The sequence below is a fragment of the Siniperca chuatsi genome, linkage group LG16 (assembly GCF_020085105.1).
Source record: "Siniperca chuatsi isolate FFG_IHB_CAS linkage group LG16, ASM2008510v1, whole genome shotgun sequence".
Lineage (NCBI taxonomy): Eukaryota > Metazoa > Chordata > Actinopteri > Centrarchiformes > Sinipercidae > Siniperca > Siniperca chuatsi.
Genome location: NC_058057.1, coordinates 23,956,693 through 23,975,201, shown reverse-complemented (window position 1 = coordinate 23,975,201; position 18,509 = coordinate 23,956,693). Strand labels below are relative to the sequence as shown.

Sequence of the window (18,509 nt, the reverse complement as noted above, 5' to 3'; positions counted from 1 at the left end):
CTCCACACACCTTCTCCTCCCTGTTTTGGTACCATGTACTTGAAGTATGAAAAGGACATGTTTGCTTCCTCTAGAGTTAAACTCTTCATATATAAAGCCCAAAATACTCACGATAAAAAAATGCTGTCCTTTTAACCCAGAGATGTTTTTTATATGTACTTATAACATGCAAAATTAGAGAAAAGCATGCAGTGTTTATGCACAAGTGACAAAGCTCTCTTGCGGTCGTAAGAATTATGACTCTTGTCCGTTGGGAGCAAAGGAGTAAGTTAAGTTGTTGTTCGTTTCCTGTTTCCAACAGGAAATATTGGTTTATTAAATACGTTGTCAATGAACATTTTACTGATACGTTCAGTATCAACATTTTTGTGACTTGCCAGGTACGTTAACTACTTTTCCTCAATATGCTAATAGAGAACGTAATCCAGTCAGCAATTCATTTCCTTCAAAACATATTTGCTGTTGCAAATTAGTTGTATGTAAATGTAATTTCCAGGAGACAGGGTTGACTTCATACACTACAGACAATTTCAGTTCCTTTTCTAATGAGTAGTTAAGTTTGGTAGCCTAAAATGTGTTTATTTTACCATTATTTTTCTTTGGCCGCCATTTGCTTTTTACAGAAAGGTAAGAGGAGAAGAGAAAACTGAACTTTGGAAGCTGAGGCTGCAGTGCCATCAAGTACTATATGTTTTTAATTAAATAAAGGGGAAAAATCAGTTGCTCTCCACAGATTACTTTTAGTAGCTTTTATGGTAAAAAGGCTGGATACCCCTGATGGAAAGTCAAGGTTAATAAGAAAAAAAGTCAAGCATTGAGCTAATCTTGTTTAAACAACAAAAATCTCCTGCATTGTTTTATTAATGCAGGCAATACACTAAACTAAGCAATTACAGTATTTGTTGATCAAAAAGGAACAAGATAATCAATCTTAGCGAGAAACATCTTTAGTGATTATTTTTGGGTATATTTCAGTGTGAAGATGCACCAAAAACAAGCAGTTAGCAATTATTTCACATAAAGAAATTATATTAAAAAATCTTTTACATCAATAAATTATGACTATCTCCATCACTTTGGACCACAAATAGTCTAGCTCTGTTGGATTGATCAAAGATTGAACAGCCTGATTTCTAGAAGTAAAAACATTAAAAAGCACAAAGACCAGTGCTTCCACTGTTAAGGTATAACAGTATTAAGAATATACTGAACTAAAGTGAGGATGACTCATTCCCCCTCTGTGCTTTCATAAAGGGAAGCTCTTGTCCTTAACCTCAGCCCTGTGTTTCACACAAATAGCACAGCTTCATACCTTCCTATTTTGCTGGAGAGCTGAATTAACTCTCACGCCTTTGTCAAAAGAAGCATTTGTTGTTGTTTTTGTAATTGCTCCAGAGAGAAAAAATAGAAAAGAAAGACAAGGAAAAAGAAAGAAAACAGAAGGGGGTGTATTTGTGAGTATTGAAAGTGAGAGAGAGACACCTCTCCACCCTTCTCTTGTCCGTCATCACTCAAGTCAGAAGCCGATATTAATCTACAGCTGTCTCGCTCTCAGCTGAAACAAATTCACACACACGCCATGGAGTTTCTGAGAAACATAACATATGGCTGAAATTGACAGTCTTTTGTTTGACTTTGTGGTTTTGTTCCATCTCTCTTAGCAGCTTCTTTCCTCGCTTTCTTTCTGTCTATTAATATTAAAGGATAGGTTCTGTCTTAAAACTGCTTTGCACAAAGGAGGAAAAATTACAGCAAGCAAAACCTGTTTCAATGTTCATATGGGCACCTGACTGATGTTTCAAGACTTGAAAAATTGAGAATCTGTCCTTTAATCTATGATACATGTTTTTCTGCAGTTTTTAGTGAGAAAAATATAACAGATACAAGAAATTTCTGAAGCTTGCTCACCAAGTCGGCTGCAAATTTTTGCATTTGACTAATTTAAGAATCGATATCCAACAAAAACTTGCCAATAATCTAAAAAGGATTTACAAACTTGCATGGATGTACACTAAATACCTGACTAGCTCTGGCTGTCTGATGTGAAGAAAATACTTTGGCTTCTTGACCTAAATAACAATTTTCTCTCTTCTTGTCTGTTTTTTAATTGCTGTCACACAAAACACACACAGTTTGCAATGTATTTAATGAAGGACAAAATCCACAGTCCTCGCTTTACGCAAAAAGTTCATCTGAAGCTGATATGAGGCTTCAGCTGTCCGAGTTCAAATCATGTGGATATCTTCCAAAGTTAGTCTTTTTAGTACAAAATTCCCTCCATTTGTTACTTTCCTTCCACAGCTCAAAGCCTTCTTGCAGCTCAACAGGGAAACACACGAAGAGGGAATTTTATACACTAAATTTTATACTAAAAATACCTTTGGATACTCACTTGATTTAAGCCAGGCAGACACTGTATGGATTAAGCCTGATTATAGCCCCGAAATTCTGCCAGATTGGTTGTCGTTTGATGTGCAGTTTGGGGGGGGGGGTCACGACGCCTGATTAATTGCCTGAATGATCAACGATCTGGATAGATTTCTGGCATGTCAAAAGTTTTGGTGAGATGTCTTGCAGTCTTAGCAGTTCCACGGTCCACACATTTTACCACATGACTGCTGTCAAAAGATTTGTTCTAAACTGTAGTGAGCTTGTTTTAATATTATTGCAGTAGTATTTTCCATGTCGTGGCTAAAAGTCTTGACCGAGACTGCTGTGATATAAAACAGACACCATATTGTCTGTATCTTCCAGCCATCTGCGGAATATCATAATAGAATTGCACAATGTAAAGCTGCCTGTCTCTCTTTTTGTCAACATTGTTGAGAATGCAGTCATCTAGGTTGAATAAACTTTATTGGAATTGTCAAGGGACAAAAGGCATGATCAAATAAGTAACAGTAATTGGCAAAACTCATATTAACAAATGTCGTTTCGCTGTGGTAAACATTTGACGTTATTCCGGAGAAAAAATCATCACAGAAAGTGGTTGTGTTTTGCATTTTTTTGCTTGAAATTTATTAGATATTATGTAAACTGTGGAGACAAATCTTTAACTACACGTTTACATTTCTGATTGAAGATTCTGCATATTTGGGCAGATAATGAGAAAAGTACACTAAAATCACATTAGAATGTCAAACCTCTCATCTGGTTCTCAGGTGAGAAAACAAACACACAAAAGTTTTTTTTTTCGTTTCTAAAAATAAAAACATAAATTTACAATCACCTTTGTATCTTTTATATGTAAAAAGCAGATTAGCAGAGTTGGAAAGAAACCACCTATCAGCTGTGTGTCAGCTGAGTGAAACAATTGTAATCAGGGAAATAGATCACACCTGTCTGCTTTCTGAAATGTTGACTCCATTTAGAAACAAAAAACTCAACTTCAACTATCTTCAGCCCTTACAAAATGTGATTATTATGTGGTCAGGTTTCTTGTTTTTAGTGCAGGACAGATTTGTTGACCACAGGGACCACAAAGCTTGAAGCCTGTTTGAGAATATTGTCTGATTTTCACATCTGAGTCCTGGTTCAGATTACAGATCTGCCTGAGTCTCTGAAATTGGGTTTTATTTTTTATAGTTTTGCCAATCACTTCTTGACAAGTTAATTGTACAAGTACAGGGATACTCTGATGTACAGCTTTACAATAAAGTCCATTAGAGCAAGCAATACAACCTATTTATTTAGACAGTGAATTTGATGTCAGTGTCGTATTAGTTTACTTGGTTCCTGTTGAAGAGAAAGCTCAATTGTCAAAAAGACATAGACACACTTTCATTGTTTGTTCCAGGGAGCATAAGTTAGGGTGGTTATTGTTGTCAAAACAGTCAAAACAGTGCAAGGGCTCAGACCCTCCAGCATTTCTAACAGCGAAATTTCAGACTGAAATCAATTAATTTCAAAGGAATCCCTGTGATTAGTTGATTTGTTTGCAAATTCCAATGCTGCTTTCGGGTTGAATTTAACTTTGGTTAACTTTGATATGCAAATTCATGCTGTTGACAAACTGCAAATCATCTTGACAGTGCTGACCTTTTGAAGGGATTTCATCAAGCTTCCATAACCTCTTATTTTGTAGGAGGCACAGAGAAATTTTGCTGTACCACCTTCTGGTGTGACCAGGCACTTAACATGGATCTACATGTGTGTCCATTACAGAGCTACTCTCCAGTGATAGAAAACACAGTCACAAAGTTGTTTCAGAATAAACTACTCTGGCCATGTTCATTATAATTAAAGACTATCTTTCTCTGTCATGTGTTGTTGGACAGCAGTGGAAGTCAAAGGCATAGAGACAGAAGCTATATCTGGCTGTAGCTACCCAGACAATATTTGATAGCAAGATTAATTAGTTTCAGTCTTTTCAGAGGATTTGTTAATAAAAAGATAAAATAATGCTGGCACTATCTAATACTAACCTAAACCTAATCCCGATTCTTATCCAAATCATAAACATTTAGTAGACAGGTAGAAGTGAGAACAATAAAATGATGGCTGAATTTTCTTCATCTTTCTATACTAATTGGAAAAGTTGGTCCCTGTAAGTATAGACACATGCCTGCACATACATACACAGTCACAAATTACTTTTAGACAGGTGTGTGTGTGTGTGTGTGTGTGTCTGTTCCATTCATTTAAATCACACCAGTTGTTCCAGTAGGTCAGGATGCAGCTCACACTAAATGCTCCCTTTATTAAGTCCATAGGCCTGACTCGAACACTGCACACTGGGACAGTGGGTGTGTGTGCTTGTTTTTATATACATGTGAGGACCTACCCTTAACAGAATACCTTTGCTCTGAGGACATTTTTACTTGTAAGGACATTTTGGGCCGGTCCACACAAAGAAAATTCTCCTTTGGTCCTTTTTCAGTTTCAGAAGATGCCCCCATAGAGACAGTAAACACAGAAAAGTGTGTATTTGCCAGTGCTCTTGGGTTCCCCCTATTGGGCACAGTCCTGTAGTAAAGGTGAAGAAGCAATCCAATTTTCTGATAGGCTAAGGTTGGGGAGTTTTTGTGATTGCACAGGAACAAAATCACAACCTAAGGCTGGCAGTACATTTGAACAGGAAAAACAACAAATAGAGCTTTTGTCAAATATAACCGTTTCATTTTACTACAAATTATAGTATAATATGTAATTAGAATGAACAGTAATAATATGTAATTGAAACAGTAAACAAAAAAGTTTACACCATTTTACAAGTAGTATACATACTACTACTACTACTACACATAGCACATATTATATTACTACTAATATTGCAGTTTTCCTGAGACACTTGATGAATACTTTTAACATCTACTAAAACATTTACTACAACAACTACAACTTAGCAATTTCAAAAATTGTTAGAACAACTCTCAGTAGTACTTCAAGTGCTGCAAGTGCTACTACTGAAATACTATGCTGGTGTGTTTGGGGTTGTACCTCTGCATCCAGGAGCTGAACAGGAGAGTCTCTTCTTATTACGGCCTCAGCCAGGATTTTATAAAGATTTTAGAGGTCATAAGGTAACAAATGTTTTTTCTGCAACTTTATTTTTTCTATTCATTTAGATTTTTAAAAAGATAATTTAATTAAGTTAATTTAATTTAAGATAATTTATTCAGTTTAATTGTTTTAAATGCGCCAGTGTGTCCCAGAGTTTTAAACAGCGACTGCATTTCTGTATTTTGCCTTGTGTGTATTTTATTAAATTGAATGTTTTTTTTCACTTTCTGGCAGAAAGTGAATAAAATTAAGCGTGGTTGGTTTTGGAGAAGTGAGAGAGAGACAGTTTTATTGATCACTGAGATAGCATTGACTTGGAATGAAGTTGGTTCAATGTAAAAAAAAAAAAAGCTTCGATGTAGTAAACTTCTTTTACCATGTTGTTGTAGCTTAGCTTGCTACATTTCTCTTGGGGTAGTGTCAGTGTAGTGAAGCTTCATTTAATGTAGAGTAACTGGTAGCTTAGCTCACCACAATTTCCAAATAGCTTGCCCAACACTGCCAATAATGTTCATGTAACATTGCTACTTGTGAATATGTTTCAAATGTGAATTTGTGCTTTACAGATGATGAACGGAGAAATTGGTATGTATTCTAGTTTGATGTAATGTCATTATTGATCATTTCATTTGTGTAACTTTGTTCACTGGTTTGGCATTAAGCAAGTGTTATAGTCCTTAAATGGATATTTGATATTAGAAGATTTGGCTTAGAAAGTGAGTATAAAATAGAGATTCCCTAATTATACTAAAGTCAAATTTTATATGTTAGGCATATTCTCAAACTTCTATACAGCACAGTGGGCAAATGCCAGTACTACAATGCAAGTCAGTTTGATGGTTGTCCTGCTAAGTCAAGGAGCTTTAATTCACAGTGGAAGCAGATGCATTGTCAGTTTCTTGAACAAGATGTGGCCTCGAGACAGATATCCTAAAGCTAGTAAAACATGGAAATAGCAAACCAGCTGTTTTGCCTGTTCGCATATGCCAAAATTGTTCACATAGAGCCTAATGTTAGCTAGCTGTCATGTATTAGCTAAGGTTAGCACATAACGTCAGTTAAAAGTTAACTTTAACCCAGCCTGGTTCTATGTGAAAAAACAAGGGCAGAGAGAAATAGACTTACTTGCTGTTTGAGAGTTCCAGGTGAACTTCTGGGAGCTTCAGAGCAGACGAGAGCACAGCTGGTTCAGGAAGAGTGACATGCTCTCTTTAGTATGCAGATTATATGTAAATCAGGCTCTCCTTGCCCCTTCCCCTTAAACCCATCCTCTTTAAACTTTAAACTGAAAACCAGTGTCACTGAAAAAAAACTGACAGCATAAAAAAATACTGTCACTGAAAAAAGAGTGACATGAGGAAAAAATCGGAACGTTGTCATTGAAAAACACATCAGAAAGTAAAAAATATCAAAATAATTTTTAACGCCTGTGTTTTATTTTTCAGTGAGACTTTTTTCAGTGCCAATACAACCTTTTCCAATGCATATGTTTCAATGCCAATGTTTCCTTTTTCAGTCCCAGTTTTGTGTTTATTGCCAAATTTTATTTTTGATGCCAAATTTTAAAATCACTTTCCTGGCTCCATACTTATAATGTTTAGTTTTTGTTGACACGTGTGTGTGTGTGTATAGTTTATTACTGAGGTCATAGTTAAAGGTGGTGTTGTACTGGACTAAGTTATATTATTTTTTATCCTCTCTATTTACATACATATTAGAAACACCTCTGAATATAATGCAGTCCAGTAGAACTCCATCACAATGACCTCAATGCTAAAACATATAATTGAATTAACACATCTTATGACAGTGTCAAAAAAACTATAGAAAATTATAGGCATCATAAAGTAGACTTTATGGCTGAACAGTTGGATTGGATTACATTAGACTGTACAGGTGTACCTAAGAAAGTAGCCCCTGAGTGTATTTTTTATTTTGGCAGCTGGAGCAACATCCCCTTGACTGTTTAAGGATGTCCTAAAGTCAGTTCTTAGTAGCTGACAGTCACAGAAATCCACGTTTTTTACTTTCCAGTCAACTCGATAAACTAGCTTGATTCATTGTATTTATGGTGTTTGCTCTTGTTTTAATGTTGTGTATCTTAGAATTGTCTGTTGGACTGTTGAGGGCTGGCAATGTACACTAAACATCACATTTTGCTGTTAAAACCAGACAAGCTTTTGTTGACTTGCAGTGTTGCCTGAAAGAACATGCTACATACAATATAGTAGTTGCTGACAGATAAGGATGTTATCAGTTTAATTCTACGATACTAAAATAAAGTAATTCTGGCATTACCCTTTGTGTTAAGTCTTATGACATTAACAAATTAATTTACAATAAATGAGGTTTATATATTTGTTTCTTACCACTTTCAAACTTAATTGTCAAAACCATATTCTAAATAGTGTTATGTAGCTTTATTGACATTGCTTGATCTATCTTTATAAGTGATAATAGTATGTTTGTCATTTTAATAAATTTATGTTTTATTTGACATTTTAATCATATCAAATGTCAGCACACAAAAGTGAGTTTAAAAGTGGAGAAATAAAATGCTAACAGCTCCTATTAACAACACTGTATATTGCTAAGATGGTTGGGGTAAACTGGAAAAATATGGTGGGGCTTGGAGGCAGAAGAGCCACAAAGAAAGGTCTCATGGTCCACACTAAGTAATAAAGACATGTATGTGTGTGTGTGTGTGTGTGTGTGTGTGTTCACTGAGTTGAAGAGCAGTTGTTGTTGACAGCTGCATGGGAGCAGGGAGAGAAAGAGTCAAGTGGCTTCAAATAGCCGTCGTTCTCCTCATTCATCTGAGGAACCCCTCCCTCCCTCCCCCTTGTCTCTCTCTCTCTCTCTCTCTCCCTCTCTCTCTCAGCAGCTATTGGTGTGAAGTTTACATTTCTTTTGTTGACTTTTTCTCTGCTTTCACCATAAAATAATGTTTCATAAATGTCCAGAACAAAGAGGTTAGCACAGTTCAGTGTACTCTGTAGGTAAGTGTAGCTGTGTAATGGTGGTTGCTCCAGTTAGCATCATTCTGCTGCTGAGGTGGGTGCACTGTCATCAAGGTATTCATCCTCATTGTATCTGTGGTAGGTTAAAGACTCTGTTTACCCAATTTAGCCCATCAAACAGTTTTACATTGAATAGAAGTTGATGACACTCAACATGGAGACAGGAAATAGTTGCTCTTCAATTGCTGCAGTGTCAAATGTGCATTTTTTTAAAAATCCAATCAAAAAGAAATTTCTTAACACCTGAAGTTATCTTTATTTCATAGACAGCAGTTCTTGTGTCTTGACTATCTGTGACATTAGTTTGTATAATATGACTTAGGAATACGACCAAAATAAGCAGGTGTTAATTTTGCAGTGAGCCTGTTTTTTTGTAGTTTTTAGGTCGAAAGACATCCAGACATTTAGGTTAAAACTGGACTAGATGTGGTTTATTTGGACATCTAGGTTACAAATATCCAATGGTTGAATATTTGAAAATTTGAAAATTGGGGCTGCAACTATTAATTAATCCATTATTTTTCAGTTGATTCATTCATTGTTTAGTGTCCCAAGGTGACATATTTAAATTGCTTGTTTTATAGGACCAACAGTCCCAAAAGTATTCAATCATATAAAACAGAGAAAAGCAACAAATCCACATATTTGAGAGGCTTTGAGCAGCAAACGTTTGGGGCCTGATAAATTACTTTAATTATTTACTGATTATCCAAATTGTTGTCAATTAATTTTCTGCCCAGCAATAATTTCAGTGAATATTTCAGCTCCTAGTTAGGATTCCTACATGTCAAAATATAGTCAATGAATTCCCTTGTTTGAAAAAAACAGATATAAACATCGTCATCAAGATGTTATTTGACTTGCAAATCACCAAATACATGTTTACATCCTAGTCATTGTAACATCTTACTGAGACAAGTGAGTCCAAATTCCATACTACAAATTAACAGTATCCGTATGCTCTATTGTATATACAAATTGCCATATTTGCCACATTACACTGTGAACTTGTACAAGAAATCAGTATAATTAACTGTACTAACAGGAATGGAAGCAGTACATGCCCCAATGGATATCAGTCACCACTGTCATTTAAACTTTACAAAGATAAAAACAAAGACTTAATCATTATTATCTGTTTTCTAAGATCTTCCTGGAGCTGTCTCTCCAGTGCATTTTCAACTGTCAGCAGCTCCTCTGTTTCCTTTGTGCATTGCATTGTGGGACAATAGAGTACATCAAATGCAACTCGGAAATCAAGAGGATTTAGTATGCATACAGACTACGCTTTATCTTGTTTCAATATGCTCAAAACCTGCTTGGAGTTTGTACACAGTATGGAATTTGAGTTGTTTTAGCTGTTACTTGAAACACTTAATGAAATCATTGCTTAAATATGTTTATTAGTTGAAAACCATCCAAAACTGTTTAGTTTAACTTTTGCTGTGCCAAAACAAATTCTGACAGTTTTTTTTCAGTTGACACTGAACCAATACTCCATGTAAACCAAAGTGTTTGGACTCCTCCAGCCTTCGCCGTCTGCCAAATTCTTGCTGTGCGGCCTCCTCAACACCAACACGGCCTTTCCTCCAGCCATAACACTCTCGGTGTCTGTAGCCCAGTTGTCCCAGTGAGGCAAGTTCTGCCAAGTCCTTCGAGCGCTTGTCTTTGGAGTTTGACAACACATGTTTCTGTCCGTCTGTCCCCAGACTTTTTCCAGTTTAGGAATGTTGTCCCTGCCTGTTACAGAAGCACAAAGAGTCTTGTCTTTGTCCTCATCCGTCAAGATCAGATTCTCTCTCTCCTCCGCGAGTCCACTTTTGTTTCCACGCTTGCTTTGTATCCACACTGTCAGCTTTCAGCTCAGCAGGGCTGTGCTGCTGCTGCACAGTCCGCCGTAACACCGAGCTGCAATTAGACCAGAAGCTGTTATAGCACAAAACTGACGTCTGACCGATTTTCAGTTTCTCTGTCAGTCATTCCATAACAGCAGCAGAGCAACAGAGTAGAGCAGGAGTGGAGGAAAGAGGCTACAGCTGAAGTAGGAGTGAAGAGGGGGGAAGAGTCTCAGCAGTCGCTAAAACCAATACAAATCCTTGCTCTTATCCTGTGCCTGCAGACCTAAGAGAGGAGGAAAGAAAGGCAGTGGAAGAAGAGAAAAGCAAGAAAAGGGGAGATTAGAAAAAGAAGTGCAAATGTCTTGTTGATAAAAGCAAGAGGAATTGCCTGAGGCAGAGAGGGGATGAAAGCAAGACAGCAACAGAAAAGGAAGTTGACAGCTGGTGTTAAAGTGCTGATTGACAGTCAGTTTGTTGGTTCAAACCACTTGTGGTAAGTTGATCTGAGGCAGGGGGAAAAAATCTTCATTCAAATCTGGTTTTCATGCTTTCAAGTTGTTACTCTGCTACGTGGTCATACTGAATGTCTTTAATGCTTCTTTCATTTAAGCAGATATTAAGTTTTCATAACACCCAAACGCTTCAACAATTTAATAATTAGTCCTCTGGATGGTTGTGCTTTTCACAGACAGGTGTTGGCCAAGTTTAGCATCAGCCCAAACAAGCAGGACATTTTCAGTGTGTAAATATGGAAGAGTGAAAATACATCTAAAACAGCTTTGCAAATGCTTATTTTACAAATCTGCCTGTTATCAATGATGACAGATGTCAGCTTGACTTAGATTTCACTAGCTGTTTTGGCTGTTTTCATTGGTGGTTTTCACATCTGTTAAAGACGAGATGACCGCATACTAAGCTCCAATAATTTTATTGTATAACCAATGTTTCGACCGCACTTTCTCCTGAGAACGTAAAAATGTAGTCTTTGGTGTGCATTCACCAGACAACTCTTTTTGGTTTGCACATTTAGTCACAGTTCAAGTATGTGATCACATTCATAACTAAAATGTAATTTATCATGTTTAAATGTATTGTCCTGGTACAAGTTAACCAGTGCCTGAAATCAGTTACCAGTATTGACCAGTCCCAATCAGAAGTGCATTGGGTAAACATCGGAACGAGTATTATCGGATAAATTCCACACTGTGATTCAGTTTCTTCGGTTCAAGACTTTTCAAGCTCAAGAAACTGCTGCATATCTGATAATAAATGTCCATCTAATGAAATCAGTGTAAAACGATGGTCAAACAGTGACCAACATTCTCAGAAAATCTCATGTTTTGGGGTTGTTTCCAATAACTTCTGACTGGAAGAGAATTGATATGTATTTACACTTGAAGTTTGAGTGGAGCTGTTCTCACCTGACCAAATTAAATACTCCAAAAGAGTAAATCCACAGCAGTACTCCCCCCTGAATTCTGTTAAACTGCTCAAAACATCCTTGGTATACACTGTAAATAACTGTAAAGTATTGGAATAGCTACAGTACATCTCAGTGATCGTGTTTCACAACTAAGACCAGCCATGGTCAATGGAACACCATTCAGATTTATTTTGAAATGTTCTTTTCTAGACCAGTGGTTCCAACTTCCAACCCTTTTTGCTTGTAACCCTTTAAAACAATGTCAACTTGTGACCCTTGTAAAAAGTTACAGTACATACAGTATGTGCTGAGCCAACCCTGTCTCCTACGAAATTACATTTATATACATGTAATTTTTAATTAATTTAATTAATTTGTTTAATTAACATATCTGGCAAGCTGAAAATCTTTTGATACTGAACGTATCAGTAAAATGTTCGTTGACAACGTCTTTCATTTGTTTTCCGCCAAAATATCCGATCTTGCAACACAATATCCACTAAAGTGACTACAGCATTATTAAACTTTTTTATGGTCATGTTTAATGGTCTTGGTTTAATACAGAAAAAGTCTACGGTGACTTGATTCAGGAGATACTGCGTGTTTATTAACATTTAACCAAAACCACAATCTATTCCTGACCTGTCTTTTCCTGTTTGTTGCCTAAACCTAACCACCGACTGGACCATGGATGTGATCTCCGGTCGCTGGAGTCAGTCCTGCGCTTTGTACGCCCACCATCCACCATGTCCACCTCCCTGAGACTCTGCTGCTGTACATAAATGTACTGTAGCATTTACTCAAAAAAAAACAAGGCAGCGATTACATTTGACAGCACAGCGTAATTGGGAAAACTATTTAGTCCTATATAAACGTAATTTGTAGAAGACAGGCGTGGCTGAGTTGAGCTGAGAGCACTTCAGAAAAAGAGTGATTTAAATAAATTTCAGCGCCATGAGTAGGTAAAACTATCCAGTATTTCACCCCAAAAAGCAGAAGCAGATAAGAGTAATGTTCACAAAATATACATTATTTTATGTAGCAGAATTTTCTTTTTCTTAATCATCTCACAACTCAAGTCATTTCTTGGCTCATCAAGACAGAAAACCAAAAAAGTTGTTTTGTTATAAGTTTGAATTATGACAGATGATGTCATTCTATTTCCCCATATTGTACAACAATTTTACTATTGTTATTTCTGTCTACTCTGTACGTAGAACGTCTAATGTCCGTCCTGGAAGAGAGATCTATCCACCAAATTTAAGTTTTTGTGGGGGCAGATTTTCCTGAAGAATAGAAGATGTTTTGTGCTGTTCAGATTGTAATACCCTTTGATTTTGGGTTACATGAATAAAATTGACTTGACGTGAAAAATTGACAATACCTGTGTCCATGTTGAGTCCGATCTCTGCTCCGGCTCCGGTGAAGGCACCGCTCCAGGCTGAACCCGTCCCGGACTCCCCCTTCCCTCCCAGGTCACAGGGCGAGGCGCTGGGCCCCGGTACCGAGCTGCCGGACGTCAGGCGGTGATGAGGCCTCACTGATGGCACCAGAAGAGAACCGTAGCGGGGGTCGAATGCTGTGCCGTACATCTCGTGTCCCCCTGGACGTGGGTATGCTGATCCTTGGGTGCCTATAGCGCTCCCTAGTGAGTAAGGGTGGTGGTGGTGATGGTGGTGGTGATGGGATGGGTGCCAGGCATCGGGGCTGGGTTGGTGGAGGTGGCTGTGAAGGGAGGCGGAGGAGTACGGGTCCCCAGGGAAGGGGAGCTCTGTGTGGGGAGCTGACAGAGCGCTGCCCAGCGTGGAGGACACCGACGGCTGGTAGGAGCTGTTCCAGAAAGACGGAGGGAAACTTCTCTGGCTCATAGGGAATGATCCATCTGTGAAGACAGAAATCCACAATGTTACTTATAAAGGAACCTTGTTTACTTTCCCTAAATAGTTACTAAATTAGCCTAAAGTAACTCATTATTAGAGCACATTTAAGTTAAAATTTTAAAACTTGGGGCTGAATGCTCATTCTTGTCCTCAGAAATAGTTTCATAAGAAATTCTTATCACACGGCCCACTTACTTGTTTTTTTCCAAAGCTTTAAGCCATATATTGTGGTCATAATACCTCATTTTAAAACGTGTTAAATGTTTTCTTTTGGTGATATCATATTCATCTGTTATTTTGCAGCAACTAATTAGAGCTGAATCGATTTGTCATCTGACAGAAATTAATTTGAACTATTTTGATGATTGATTCTTAATTTGAGTCACTTTTCAAAGCAAAAATGCCAAATATTTGCTTGTACTGTAACAGCTTCTTAAATGTGAGTATTTGCTATTGCTATATATCACTGATGGGGTTTTTTTTTGCTTTTATTTTTGATAGTGACAGCTGAGAAGAGACAGGAAATGTGAAGGAGAGAGAGAAGGAGCGTGAGGGAGGTGGGTGACATGCAGCAAAGGTTGTATTCGAACCTGGGCCACTGCGGTAAGGACTCAGCTTTGTACACACTCTACCAGGTGAGCTACCCTGGTAGCTGTCTTATAGACAAAACAATGAATCAATTAATTGAGAAAATAATCAGCAGATTAATGGATAATGACAACCATTAGTTGCAGTAAACCACCACAAAAATGAATGGTCATTATATGCAAAACTTTGCCTTTTTTGTTTCAGAAGTCGCTAGATTACACAGAGGTGCTGGAGTTGAGAAGTAGCCATGAAAGGAGGTTAAATGAAAAGCAAGTCGGCTGTTAACTAAGGAATGCTGATTTGTGTTTGATTCACCAAAAGACTGGAAAAAACAATAAAGACATTAATCTTTCTGTATGAGTTTTTATCATCCCTTTATATTTATATAAACGGCTAAGTTTGAACATGGGGATACCATTTTATTTCATCATCCTGTTATCTGTAGCTGACAGAACAAAAACAAAAGAATCACCAGTTAACGTGATGCCAAAGAGAAATTCACTTGAGGACAGTTCGAAGTCTGTGATAGATGCAATGACACTACAAGGAATATAAAAAAACAGAGAAATTCATAGGAAATACTTTTAATTGTGCTATGAATGTAAATTATTACTAAAAACATGCAGCTCTCCAAATGATGAGAAATCAAAATTTCCATATCCCTAATCCATATCCCTGTAAAGGCATTCCAATTGTTACGTAAATTCAAGTCACCCCAAACACACCCTACTGTACTTTCTATAAAAATAATCTTCTTTATAGCGACGAACAAAACAATGTTGGCTTCTCAACATATTGTTATAGTATATTTGCTTTATTATTATTATTATTATTATTATTTATACCATCTCACTACATTTCCATCAAACACAACGTCAGAGGGGAAACAAACAACTGAGCCTGAAACAAAATACACTTCCTCTCTCTTTTCTGTTGGAAACAGAGTAAAAGCCACTATAATAAACAAAAGCTGAAGCTTTCAAAATACTGTTATTTTCCAGCTGTTATGATATCCACATATTTATGTAGAAGTGATCATTATTGCAGTGTTTGTCTATGAGAAACCCTTAATCTCAACTCAAGCCAATGTGACATAAGCCTAGATTTCATATGAGTAAATTTAAATACAGTTTTATACAGAATTGTTCTGGTTTCAGGGGAGAGTTTTAGTATCTGTACTCTTGACTGAAGTGAGTAAAGAAAATGATTACCGGTTATTGTAATTGAAAACGTTGTCCTTTTCTATCTGTTTTTTTAATCTTTGCATGACAATATTTAATCGAATGTTATCTGGGGCACATATATGAGAGACCAAGACAAAGTAATTGAATCCTGAGAAATGATATTGGCTATTAACATCCTCAGTCCCACAATATCAAAACGCACAACAGCAGGAACCGAAATTACATACATTTACAGCACAAACACACCAGAATTTCCAAAAGACATTAACGCATTTCATGGGTTTCACTGGAGAAATTGAGTGTCTCGATAATGATCAAAATGCTGTTTCAATGGCTTTTCCACACTAACAGACATACATTGAGGAAAAAAACTGACACACACACACAAAGACACACACACCTCTTACGGCCTTGTGGCTGCTTGAGGCAGGGTATGCAGTTGTGTGGCTGAGGGCTCGGCTGAAGTGTTCGTCCACCACGGTGCTGATGTCTCCCTGGAAGTAAGTGAAGAGAACGCAGCGGGAGCTCAGGTACTCGGCGCCCGGTGGCAGCTCCTTGTCCTCCTCTTTGATTGCCGGGGGGCCCAGGGGGCCGAGCCGGCTGGCACTGTCCTGGGGGTCTTGCATTTTGGAATACAAGGCCAGTTTCTAAGGACATGCAGATTTATATATGTTATGAAACTGTGTGTCCTGTTAGCACAGATTTTAGATAGTTGCATAGATTTTTGGGGGATTTCAGATACTATAAAGACTTATTAAGCAATATGTGACGTTTGACCTGTAAACCTCATAAAAATGTGTTTTTTTCAGGACAGGTGTGCAGTAGGAGATGAATCCACCTGAACTCTTTTGCCATCTATTTATCTCCAAACTGACATAAATGCTATAAATGCATAACCTAAGGGTGTGGCTTTTATTTAAAAATGAAGAAATAACAATACATTTATGTTAATATTGGTGGCTGATTGCCTTTTAATGATCGCCAATTACACCTAATAGTTCACCTGTCTTTTAATTTACCGCTGAATCATTATATAAATTGCAGTACACAGATATATTAACATATAGAGTACTGTGGTTGTTTTCAAATATAATAACTTTGCACCTCATTACTGCTGCACACAATGACTGAAAAACCTACAACCTGCTTCACTGCTTTTTTACCACTTTTTTTACTTTCCTTACTCATGATAATAGAAAAAAAATCCTGATTATGGTAAAATAAAAACAACAACTATATATATATGAAATTTACAGTAAGTTACAGTAAGACATGGCACATTTAAGTTTTTTAAAATTCATTATTATATGATAAATGTATTAAATAAACCGTACATAATAACTGATCATAAAACTCTTAAATAAACATTGAAAATATGTATTATAAAACTGTGGTGTATAGCATGGGTAGGCTATGGCTGATCCAGAGTCTGTTTAGGTGACAGACAAAGTGCGTTTTGGCACTATGTGAAATATGCCTGGATGTTGACTGAGAGGTTTTAAGAGAGTGAAAAAAGCCCTTTAACAGGTCTGGAAAGGCCTCACAAAAATCTGCTGCACTCAAACTGTTCATGTTACATGCATGAAGTGTCACAGACACAAATGTGACATTAAAAAGTGAAATTAACAAGTCTGTGAGATCAACATATTATGCCAATGACAATTGTGCTGTAAAAATTGGTATCAAAAGGCAAAACATGATGAGATATAATTTTAATCCTAAATTATGGGTTTTACTCAACACTGTAACATTAGGAAGGAAAAGGTCATTTATTGTGTTCGATTAGTTATGGCCATAAACCAATATTTTTCATATAAAACTCTAACAAACTGTTAAAAACTTGTAGAAAAACAAAATGGTAGGCTAAGGGAACTATATGATACATGAGATCCGTCAGTTTCGACTCGGAAAAGTAACAATAAATAGATCTTGTTTTCTTTTCTTTCTACTTTTGACAAACTAAAATTAGCTTAAAGAGATGGAACAAACAATCCGTTCGCGGTCGTGTGAAGTAGAGGACTCTTATTTAACCTGGAGAAATTAGATTAGTATCGATATGAATGCAGTCAAAGTGACCAAAAAGAAAGTTTTACGTTCGCTTCATATGTAAAGCTTTACGCACTGGATGAGGTCCTCTCTGCTTAGTCCATGCCTTGCGTGTCATGGTGTTTTAAGTGCTGATTAACAGTGTGTTCAACATATTTTTTATATATAGAGAGAGGATATTAAGTGGTGTTAAGGGCTGTAGGAGTTGAAATATTAAGTTTTATAAGCTATATTATCCATAGCTAATGGCTGCATGGGCAATAGTAGCTGCTGAATATCCTGTATTTTCATGTAATTAAGTTTTAGTTGGCGGTTCTATGAACTTTAAAACCTAAATATTAAAGTTTAAAACCGATCTTAAGTCCACAGTGCAGAGATAAGTAGTGTATGAGCTCATTAAAAACAGTTTATGGAGAATATATGATCCATACCTGGTGGTGATAGGGGCTGTAGGAGCTGAAATAAGGCTGGGGACCAAACACTTGGTACATCACATCCAAGCAGCTCATGGCGAAGAAATCACGGAGAAGAACCAAGCTTCATATAGAGAGCAGGTCTGTTCAGGCTGAGAGGAAACAGTAATCCCGGCGGTGAAGGACACAGTGGACAGTGTCTCCGCTGCGCTGCTCTGCGCTCTTCACGCACTGGGCTGCGGCCGGGCGCGCTGAAGGGAACCCCCTCCGCCCTCCTCCTCCTTCTCCTCCCTCCTCACACCCAGCCTGACGCCTCCCTCCCGCCAATCAGAGGCCAGAGCTCCACCTCTGCCTTAATGAACTTTTAATTACAGGACACCAATTATAACATCTACACACCCATTAACTCATATATCTACTTAAAGCATGGCTGCTTTAATAGCCTAAAACATTTTTAATGATCCAGCACATTTTGCTAATTTCACATGTATTCATATTTCTGTATTTCACTAAGTTTTATTGTGCACCCTGACAAATCTGTTATCCAGATATTCATTCATTCATTATTTTCACTCATATTTGATCAAATAAGTCTTTTGCTCGTAACATATTTTT

At 37.2% G+C, this 18,509-nt stretch overlaps 1 protein-coding gene across 2 annotated transcripts; it reads right to left on the bottom strand.

Moving 5' to 3' along the window:
* Positions 1 to 9,353: 9,353 nt before the first annotated feature.
* On the bottom strand, positions 9,354 to 18,155 carry vgll2a (vestigial-like family member 2a). Of its 2 annotated transcripts, none has more exons than XM_044168977.1 (4): positions 17,913 to 18,155; positions 15,836 to 16,082; positions 13,168 to 13,665; positions 9,354 to 10,643 (listed from the first exon to the last, which is right to left on the bottom strand). In XM_044168977.1, the coding sequence occupies exons 1-4, from the start codon at positions 17,988 to 17,990 to the stop codon at positions 10,600 to 10,602; spliced, it is 867 nt and encodes a 288-aa protein (XP_044024912.1). In that variant the 5' UTR covers positions 17,991 to 18,155; the 3' UTR covers positions 9,354 to 10,599. The 2 variants fall into 2 exon arrangements, with proteins under 2 accessions (XP_044024912.1, XP_044024911.1); XM_044168976.1 differs by having other exon boundaries at positions 9,354 to 10,430.
* Between the last annotated feature and the right edge of the window lie 354 nt (positions 18,156 to 18,509).